The following is a 9,808-nucleotide window of genomic DNA, read 5'->3' on the forward strand; positions in this document are numbered from 1 at the left end:
CGTTAAAATTCAAGAGAAAAATACCTCAAATTTGATAAGTATAGTTTTTACAAATTACATTAATTATTGATCTACAAACGTAAAAAAAAAAAAAATTCAACAAGTCTCCGGTTGATATCAACTCTGATTCAGAGGGGGCTTTTGAAAATTTTTGAAAATCAATTTCGGTTTGGCAGCCCGTTTTAGATAATTCGTAACAATAATCATTGCTCCTCGGTTAAAACGTGCGTTTTGTTTCAGTTTTTACATACTCATTTTACTTTTTATCTCATTGTTTTGTTTTTTTTTTTTATTTTGGTTATAAATTCAGGTTTGGCTAGCTTAAGGCTAGTTTAAGGCTAGCTCGGTCGTATTATTCAATTCAGGAACTCAGTTGGTCTTGAAAGAAGGCAGTGGTCATGACTAGAGAATATTCTTAATCCCTGGGATTTTTTCCCTCTCTGAGTCTCTGAGTTTGAATCGGATACCCTTTGAAAATCACATTGACAACTAAAAAATATTTTTCAAATACCGCTCCTCTGATGCGAGTTGTCTTCAAAGCGATGAATACCAGTTATATGTTCACTCGTTTTGAATTGATCAAACTTTTCAAATAAACTAAGTTTAACACTCCACTTCACATATTGTAGCCTTGACCTGAAATTTATTTACGAACAGTTCATGTCCTCCTCCACCGCCAGCGTTTCTCATAAATCTGCAAAAATCTCCTTTCTTCGACTTGGCCACAATAGCGTACTCTCTACCGATCTCTGCATTCGGTTTCGTTTGGCAATGGTCTGCGATGCCAAACAATCTTCTGTGTTCGGCAATCTTAACTGGTTCTCCTGTACGACTTGGTCTCATCAAATAGGCGAACAGCTCTCCTTTTTTGTTCCCCCAGCCTTGGTCCTTCCACACAACCGAAAGTTCTAGCTTCAGCAAATTACCTGCGAGTATTGGTCCGTCGAAGTACTTTTCAGGACACCAGTGGCCTTCACGTGAACCGTGGATATGAAAGTCATTTCCTTCCCACAGATCTTTAGTCACAGTAACCTCGGGCAGCAATGAGTACAACCTCCGACAAGTTCCTCGGAAATGCGCAATATCTGCAGGATCGAGGAAACTTGCAATATGCCACAAGAAAACACGGTCGAGTCGTTCCATGGAATAACAAACGCAAGCAAGCAATGTTAACCGACAACAGCTTTGCAACAGTAACGTTGTTTCCAAATTTATCTCCTGATTTATACAACAAACAGTTTCCAATTCAAAGGAGACGTCAAATGTCACTTCTATTTGAAGAGTCAGTCACGATCAACTTTCCATACAAAAAAGTAAAAGGCACAAAAACAAAAGGAAAAAAGAAAACAAACAAAAAGACCAAGTGGATAAAAAAAATGAAGGAATGAAAATCATAGCATGCGAGGGCAAAATTATTTGTATGTAAATTTTGATTTAAGAAACCTCAGACAACCAGGATTTCAAATTTTCACATTTTAGAAAGGTGCTTTATATTCGCAAATAAGAACTAAAGGGCATTTCCCACCCCTCAAAGTAAATGGGTTCCCCCCGCTCCCAAAAATGGATGAATAGCTCTCTGTCCGCGTAAAATGGAGACTAACTATAATTCGTCATTGTGTTTCTGTATTCCAAGAATATAGGTATTTTATGATGCTGAAACCGCTAGCGCATATTACGTCCATCTCGTTCTCAGAGGTCACACCACCCCCTCCCTAGGAGAACGTGACCACGGGGTACGAAACTGAAATTTCGCGTGAAAAAATGCGCATTCAGGATGCACAGTGTATCACAGGCAGCCTAAATTGCTTGTTAAAAGTCTTGGTGTATGAACAAGAAAGAAACAAAAGATACTTCTTTTTGCTGCAAATTGTGTTCCGATGCCTGTTTAAAAACAATTTATAAAGGGGGTAAGTTTCTAAAGAAACTGTGGTGCTGCGTCGGTGGGAGAGTATAGCTGGTAATCTACGATCCATCTGTCAGAATCAAGTCAAAGTATTCACAGCTTTCCGAGTTTCATGATCAGTTAATTTAACAGAGCTCATTTTCATATGTTATGGCAGTGCAAATATATTTCTGCTAACAAAGAAGAGTGTTTATTTACAATTAAACTACGTTACAGCTACACTCAATTGCATACTCTGGCAATCTTCGTAAGAATTACCAGCTAGCTTGATGTCTAACACCTTAAACCCCAGATTGATTGATGTGGGTTTGAGTAGGCTGTGTCACTTGTTTGTGTTGTGTATTTTATAGAAAACTTCTTAATGTCACAGTACCATTCTTCTTGGAGGGGTGCCATGATATTGATAGGTTAATTAGGAGAAAATACCTGAAAAGTCACCTTTAGAAACTCTAAAAACCAAATTATCTAGTTATACACCCCACTGATGCAGCACCACAGTTTCTTTGGAAACTTACACCCTTTATTTAATTAGACTGACCAAACTCTTGGGGAGAAGGAAGTGCTTCTACTTTCCCTAGTACTACTGAAGTGACTGCTATGAGCAATGAAGGGAAATGGCAATGACAGTTAAGGGCCCACAGAGCCACTCAGCCTCAACATGAGGCCACCTTAAATGTGTCTGGGGCAGTGGTGAGAGTACTCACCATCCCCACTGTCTTCAATGTTTCATTTGACTCCTAAACTTGGCCTGGTACATTGTTCATGGTTCATGGTTCAGTTCATTGCGATTCTCAATTATGCCAGACCAAAATCAAAACATGATTCAGCCAACCCACAGTGCTAAAGTATAACTTTTTATTTCGCTGTTGCTTTCCATTGTCACAGCTCCATGCACCATAATTTGCTGTCTTTCAATTTTTCCTGTCTTTGAGATAGAACATAACATAAATAAAGATGAGATGAAACTCTAGAGACAAATACCCAATACATGCTTCACTCATGAAAATCCCAACCATGCAAGTTTAGAGGTTATAATAAAAAAAATTACTGTAATCAGGACTAATCAGGAAAGGTTGTCTCGTGAAGTACAAATTCTTCGATATGTGAGTCAGAGTTTTAAGCAAAAGGCCCACCAGTTTATTTAGTGAAACTCGATCATTTCAACTCTTGACTTCGCAAAGTATAGCCTTGATTCTGAAGTTTTTAACTTTCAGTTGATGGCCTCCCCCGCCACCAGCATTCCTCATAAATCGTTAGAAATCCCCTTTTCTTGACTTAGCTATGATGGTATCTTCTTTACCAAGAACTTTATGTGCCGTCTTTTCGTAGTGCTCTGTGATACCAAACAACTGTCGGTGTTCTGCTATCTGGAGGGGTTTTCCTGTACGACTTGGTCGCATTAAATGGACGAACAATTCTCCTTTCCTGTTCCCAAAACCTTGATCTTCCCATAGCACAGACGATTCTAGTTTTATCGCGTTACCCGGGAGTACTGGTCCGTCAAAATAATGTTCAGGAGCCCAGTGACCACCTCTCGGACCAAAGATGTGAAAATCCTCTCCTTTCCACTGTTACTCGGTCACAACAACTTCAGGCAGCATTGAATGCATCCTACTGCATGTCCTGTGTAAACAAACGATGTCTTTAACCGACTGTAGTTTTAAACAGCTACGTTACTCGGCCTTCTCCACTGTTTCACTATCAATCCTTCCGCCTTGTCTTAAGTTCTAGAAGCTGCTGACTTCCAGAAACAAAAGCGAAACTTAAAACGGATGTGAATGATAATTATCACTAAAAACTTAAGCTTGTATTTCGATAAAAAAAATCATAATGAAATATAACAACGAACATGAAATAGAACAGCTTTTTATACCACCAAAGGAAACAAGCTTTGTTTTGGTTATTTTGGCCAAGAAATGTTAATGTTACTAAAATATAGTTCTTTTAATCAAATCCGTCACGCGACATAGTCACGCCACAGAACCTATGGGTTGTACCCCGTGGGGAGGTGAGGTCGGGACATAATTTGTTTTCTACGCTTAACAGTCTGTTAACGTTATCATCATCATTACAGTTATCAGAGTCTAAATTTTCAGTGAGAAGTTTGATTACAGGCCGGATGAATCAAAGTCCTGTTATTGATTTTTTAAAACTGTGTTAAAACTCAAGAGAAAAATTCCTCAAATTTGATAAGTATGGTTTAATTTAAATTACATTAATTATTGATTTACAGGCGAAAAAAAAAATTCAACAAGTCTCCGGTTGATATCAACCCTGATTCAGAGGGGGGCTTTTGAAAATCAATTTCGGTTTGGCAGCCCGTTTTAGATAATTCATAATAATAATCATTGTTCCTAGGTTAAAACGTCCATTTTGTTTCAGTTTTTACATACGCATTTAACTATTTATCTCATTGTTTTTTTTTAATTTTGGTTATAAATTCATGTTTGGCTAGCTTAAGGCTAACTTGGTCGTATTATTCAATTCAGGAACTCAGTTGATCTTGAAAGAAAACAGTGGTCATGACTAGAGAATATTCTTAATCCCTGAGATTTTTTCCCTCTGAGTCTCAGTTTGAATTGGATACCTTTTGACAATCACATTGACCACTAAAAAATATAGTTCAAATACCGCCCCTCTAATGCGAATTGTCTTTAAAGCGATGAATACCAGTTATATGTTCACTCGTTTTGAATTGATCAAACTTTTCAAATAAACTAAGTTTAACATTCCACTTCACATATTGTAGCCTTGACCTGAAATTTATTTACGAACAGTTCATGTCCTCCTCCACCGCCAGCGACTCTCATAAATCTGCAAAAATCCCCTTTCTTCGACTTGGCCACAATAGCGGACTCTCTACCGATCTCTGTATTTGGTTTCGTTTGGCAATGGTCTGCGATGCCAAACAATCTTCTGTGTTCGGCAATCTTAACTGGTTCTCCTGTACGACTTGGTCTCATCAAATAGGCGAACAGCTCTCCTTTTTTGTTCCCCCAGCCTTGGTCCTTCCACACAACCGACAATTCTAGCTTAAGCAAATTACCCACGAGTATTGGTCCGTCGAAGTACTTTTCAGGACACCAGTGTGTGATATGAAAGTCATTTCCTTCCCACAGATCTTTAGTCACAGTAACCTCGGGCAGCAATGAGTACAACCTCCGACAAGTTCCTCGGAAATGCGCAATATCTGCAGGACCGAGGAAACTTGCAATATGCCACAAGACAACACGGTCGAGTCGTTCCATGGAAAAACAAACGCAAGCAAGCAATGTTAACCGACAACTGTTTTACAACAGTAACGTTGTTTCCAAATTTATCACCTGATTTATAAAAAGAAGCAGTTTCCAAAATTCAAAGGAGACGTCACATGTCACTTCTATTTTAAGAGTCAGTCACGATCAACTTTCCATACAAAAAAGTAAAAGGCACAAAAACAAAAGGAAAAAAGAAAACAAACAAAAAGACCAAGTGGATAAAAAAAATGAAGGAATGAAAATCATAGCACGCGAGAGCAAAATTATTTGTATGTAAATTTTGAGTTAAGAAACCTCAGACAACCAGGATTTCAAATTTTCACATTTTAGAAAGGTGCTTTATATTCGCAAATAAAAACTAAAGGGCATTTCCCACCCCCCACAGTAAATGAGTTCCCCCCGTTCCCAAAAATGGGTGAATAGCTCTCTGTCCGCGTATAATGGAGACTAACTACAATTCGTCAGTGTATTTCTGTATTCCAAGAATATAGGTAATTTATGATGCTGAAGCCGCTAGCGCATATTACGTCCATCTCGTTCTCAGAGGTCACACCACCCTCTCCCCAGGAGAACGTGACCACGGGGTACGAAACTGAAATTTCGCGTGAAAAAAATGCGCATTCAGGATGCACAGTGTATCACAGGCAGCCTAAATTGCTTGTTAAAAGTCTTGGTGTATGGAAAAGAAAGAAAGAAACAAAAGATACTTCCTTTTGCTACAAATTGTGTTCCGGTGCCTGTTTAAAAACAATTTATAAAGGGGGTAAGTTTCTAAAGAAACTGTGGTGCTGCGTCGGTGGGAGAGTATAGCTGGTAATCTAGTGTTAACAACTTAGTTGAAAATGTAAATCAGAGGGGAGGTGACAAAGCCAACGCTCGAAACGACAGCCTTTAAACTCTTTACGGTAGTCAATTTGCGTTTTCAACTCAGTTGTTAACACTAAATTACCTGCTAAAAACAATTTAGGTTAGTTTCCCTCACTTGCGCGCGTGTATGCATGCGTCCGAAAATTGTGTACAACAGGCACGAGATTGACTCTACTGAGACAAAAAGAGGTTCTTTAGGTCCTTGCGTGGGGTCTCGTAAGGGAGATGAAAAAAAAAACCACATGGATAATTGGGAGAGCACCTTTTTAATCATTATTTCAACGACAGACTCGCAACTAAACTCTCTAAACTGCCGTTATGAAAAATACATCAACATGGTTGCTCTAGTTTAACCACAATGTTCGGTAAAAAACAAAACTACGAGTTAGTAGAAATAATCTGCTCTATCAACTAGGATTTATTTACCTTACAGTTGACTAACAAAAAATACACAGAACAAGAAAAAAGGAATAGCTAATTCATTCCATCTAAAATTTACAAATGTAACACAACAAATGTGATACTAAACCTCTGAGGTTCTGAGCATAACTGATGATATTGGCTAAAACTTCAAACAAGATGTATCTTAAACAAGACTCACAATTTAGCAAGCACCTCCTCATCAGCATCATCAAACTGCCCAGCATCTAAGGAGCAAGACACCTGATCACTGCACAGATGTGGTGCAGGGAATGAGTAAACAGCTGATTCATAGTTTGCTGTCTTGGTGAAGGCTTGGGATGCAGGAGGATAGGAGTAAAGCAAGTTTTGCAGTTGGTTTTGAAAATTAACTTTGCTATAACTCCTTTGCTTAAACGTTTCCAGTACAAGATTGTAAGCCAAGGAATCTTCAATCTCCTTATCCCAGTCCTCAACTGTGTCCAGTGCACTTGGCAATGGCCCATCTGACAGAGACCCTCTTGACTGAGGTCCATCTTGCTGAGGTCCTTCTAAGAGAGTTCCATTTGATAGATCATTGATGCTCGCATTTTTTGTGTCTGTATGGTCTTCCAACTGAGCTAGACTTCTCATATTGGACTCATTCTCAGAGAAATCATCGGCATCTTCAAAAATTTCAGTATAAATGGTTTTAGAAAGTTCAACAATGGTCTCTGTCTCCTGAGGTTGGTATTTTGAGGGAAACTTGGGAATTAACCCTCTTGTAGTTTGTTCTCTATCATGAACCTCTCTCTCATCTGGGCCTGTTGCAAAGAGGGAAAAAAAGGTTAATTTAAATAATTTAATAAGTGGATAAAATGCCTCAAAGGTAAAGAGGGAGGGGGGCTGGGGGACAGATTGGACAAAAGAAGAAGGAGGAAGGGGTACAGGAAAGGAATGTGTAGGATATAAAGGCTCTAAACGTGATATCAGAAGCTCATTTCCCATAATCCTTTACACCCTAACATCAGTATGCATATTCTCCATACTGTTCTCTATACATTTCCTAAGGTGCTGCCAAGAGGAATTTTTTGAACATTCAAGAGGTTCTTTAGTTGCTGATCATTTCCTTTATTCTCATGACCTTAATGTTTGACTCAGGGGTGATATTGTAAGGAGAAATTAGATGCTAGTCAATCTTTGCAGTCAAAGGGTTAAGTCCTGGAGTTACTGGTCCTACAAAATTGTTTTGTGTTTACCATGTTCCAAATCAAAAAGAGCACATTAAAAGTTATTTAAGGGTAACATAATTTCTTCTTACAATATCAAGCAGACAAGGGATGATAATAAGAAAATATCACTGAGGGGATTATCACAAAATTTACTAGATCAAATACCAAATTCTCCAAAGTAACCTTGTAAAGATTGTATGGCAGACAGCAAGGAGAATTACTGATGAGATCTTGGGAGTGAAAGGGTTAAGTGATCAGGACTTTGCACAAATAAGCTATAGATCTGAGAATTGAACATGATCCAAAGCCAATTCTGAAATTACCCACCTTCATGTGACTTCCAAATTGACAAACTTCTTTTCATGGCATATTCTAAAGCTGCTTCACTATAACTTAGGCCATCAACATCATCCTCATCAGAGTCATCTTCACTTGTATCATTGACATCATTAAGTATCTCAATAGTTTTTACCTCACCAGTGTCGATATAATCCTCCCTCACCTTTCCACGCCAGTCTTCTTTCAAGCTCGGATCTCTGTCTGGATATTTAACTTGCTTTGTCAACTTTGGGACTTTCCATGCTTTCAGTTTAAATTTATTTTTATCCAAGTCCAGTCTCAAGAGCATCTTAAGATTCAACAGTTCTTTAGGAATCTTTGTGAGTTCATTGTGGAACAAATCAAGAGTTTGAAGTTTAGTCAGATTTGCAAATGAACTGGGGAGCTCTGTAAGGTAGTTGTTGTTCAACCTTAATTCAATCAGACTAGTAAGATTGCCAAAATGATCAGGAAGAGTTTTTAGGTAATTTTGAGACAGCTGAAGGTACCAAAGCTTAGACAGGGAACAAAATGAGGGAGGCAGTCTTTGCAGACGATTTTGACCAAAATCAACCCATTCCAAATTTTCTAGATAACCAAAGTTTTCTGGCAACTCCACTAACTGATTCTCGTCTAAATGCAACTTCTGTAGGTTCAACATCCATCCAAAGCTACTTGGCAGTGTTAAAAGCCAGTTTCCATTTTGAAATGCCCTTCTTTCCAGTTCACAAATTGTACTTCCAAGCTTCAGCTTCTCCAGCTTCTTTAAGTCCCCTAAAGTTTCTGGTAAGTTTGAGATGTTGTTTGCAGAAAGATCCAGAGTTTTCAATGTCTTTCCAGATGCAGTTCCAAAGGAATCTGGAAGAGGATTTCCTGACAACTCATTGTCCGCTATTCCTAGATTCTTGATGTGACTCAACTGTCCAAACCAAGCAGGCAAGGACTTCAGATAGTTATTGTCAATAAAGAGATTTTCTATGGTGTTGGCAGAATGAAATTTTTCTGGTAGATTTTCAATCTTGTTACCACTTAGGTCAAACATCTTTAAATTAAGTAGGTCTCCCAGTGAGTGTGGTAGATTAGACAAGTTGTTACGGCTTAAGTTTAAGATTTCTAGCTTGCTCAGTGCACCCATATCCTCTGGCAAGCTTGTCAGATTGTTATCTCCCAACTCCATTACCTTTAGATTCCTCATACGACTGAAAGACTCGGGTAGGGTTGTCAGGTTATTCTCATCCAGCCGCAGTTCCGACAGACATTCCGCAAGTCCCTCCTTCCAGGATTCGATTCCATTGCCAATGGCGTCCAGAATTTGCAAATGCTGCAGCTGCGCTAAAAAGGCAGGCACTTCGTGTAAGCAGTTCTCGTTTAGGTGAAGTGATTCCAGTTTTTTTAGCTCTACCATAGTATACGGTAGTTCTTTCAGCTGGTTACCCGTAGCGGATAGTTCTTTCAATGAAAATAAGACAGAAATCTCGTTTGGTAAGTATTTCAAATCATTGTAATCGACGTTCAAAATGGTGACATGACGGAGTGTTTTAGATAGAATATCACACGGCAAAGAGTCAAGATCCAAAGAAGACAAATCTAAATTCGGATCTCCATTCAAAACAACTCTTTCCAGGACATTTTTTGCTTTTTCCATCGCCAATATATTTCTTTTGGTGACATTCACAAAGAATCAGTGTTTTCCGGCGCTCACACGTGAGTTAGGCTAGCCTCGATTTCGCATCAGAGCTAGTCTAAGAATCTGACGAGGTGGGGGTGGGGGTGTGGATGGAGGCGTAAATTTACTGGTCTTGCCTTCTCCTCCGATCCTAGATAGCCGCTAGAACAGGGTGATAGGGGAGATA

The 9,808-nt window shown here is 38.9% G+C and overlaps 3 protein-coding genes and 1 pseudogene across 4 annotated transcripts; all 4 read right to left on the reverse strand.

Moving 5' to 3' along the window:
• Window positions 1-274: 274 nt before the first annotated feature.
• On the reverse strand, window positions 275-1,299 carry LOC113684698 (uncharacterized). The gene has a single exon (XM_027202092.2). It carries the CDS (start codon window positions 1,141-1,143, stop codon window positions 604-606), a length of 540 nt encoding a protein of 179 aa, XP_027057893.2. The 5' UTR covers window positions 1,144-1,299; the 3' UTR covers window positions 275-603.
• Window positions 1,300-2,829: 1,530 nt separating this feature from the next.
• Window positions 2,830-4,275, reverse strand: LOC113684674 (uncharacterized; annotated as a pseudogene).
• A 304-nt stretch (window positions 4,276-4,579) lies between these two features.
• On the reverse strand, window positions 4,580-5,151 carry LOC113684699 (uncharacterized). Its single transcript, XM_027202093.2, has one exon. It carries the CDS (start codon window positions 5,149-5,151, stop codon window positions 4,627-4,629), a length of 525 nt encoding a protein of 174 aa, XP_027057894.2. The 3' UTR covers window positions 4,580-4,626.
• LOC113684700 (uncharacterized) lies at window positions 4,580-9,683 on the reverse strand. 2 transcript variants are annotated; one of them, XM_089184558.1, is made up of 3 exons: window positions 7,965-9,683; window positions 6,629-7,229; window positions 4,580-5,897 (listed from the first exon to the last, which is right to left on the reverse strand). In XM_089184558.1, exons 1-3 carry the CDS (start codon window positions 9,598-9,600, stop codon window positions 5,822-5,824), a joined length of 2,313 nt encoding a protein of 770 aa, XP_089040684.1. In that variant the 5' UTR covers window positions 9,601-9,683; the 3' UTR covers window positions 4,580-5,821. The 2 variants fall into 2 exon arrangements, with proteins under 2 accessions (XP_089040684.1, XP_027057895.2); XM_027202094.2 differs by lacking the exon at window positions 4,580-5,897 and having other exon boundaries at window positions 6,277-7,229.
• Between the last annotated feature and the right edge of the window lie 125 nt (window positions 9,684-9,808).

This window comes from Pocillopora damicornis, chromosome 10 (assembly GCF_964200805.1).
Source record: "Pocillopora damicornis chromosome 10, jaPocDami1.2, whole genome shotgun sequence".
NCBI lineage: Eukaryota > Metazoa > Cnidaria > Anthozoa > Scleractinia > Pocilloporidae > Pocillopora > Pocillopora damicornis.

Bases quoted from the DNA above. Each gene is read 5' to 3' on its own strand.
- LOC113684698 (XM_027202092.2), bottom strand. From the start codon at position 1,143: ATGGAACGACTCGACCGTGTTTTCTTGTGGCATATTGCAAGTTTCCTC.
- LOC113684699 (XM_027202093.2), bottom strand. From the start codon at position 5,151: ATGGAACGACTCGACCGTGTTGTCTTGTGGCATATTGCAAGTTTCCTC.
- LOC113684700 (XM_089184558.1), bottom strand. From the start codon at position 9,600: ATGGAAAAAGCAAAAAATGTCCTGGAAAGAGTTGTTTTGAATGGAGAT. The intron at 7,230-7,964 runs GTGGGTAATTTC...TCTTTGCAACAG, and splicing joins AATTTGGAAGTCACATGAAG to GCCCAGATGAGAGAGAGGTT. The intron at 5,898-6,628 runs GTGAGTCTTGTT...GTTTTTAAACAG, and splicing joins GAGGAGGTGCTTGCTAAATT to GCACCGGAACACAATTTGTA.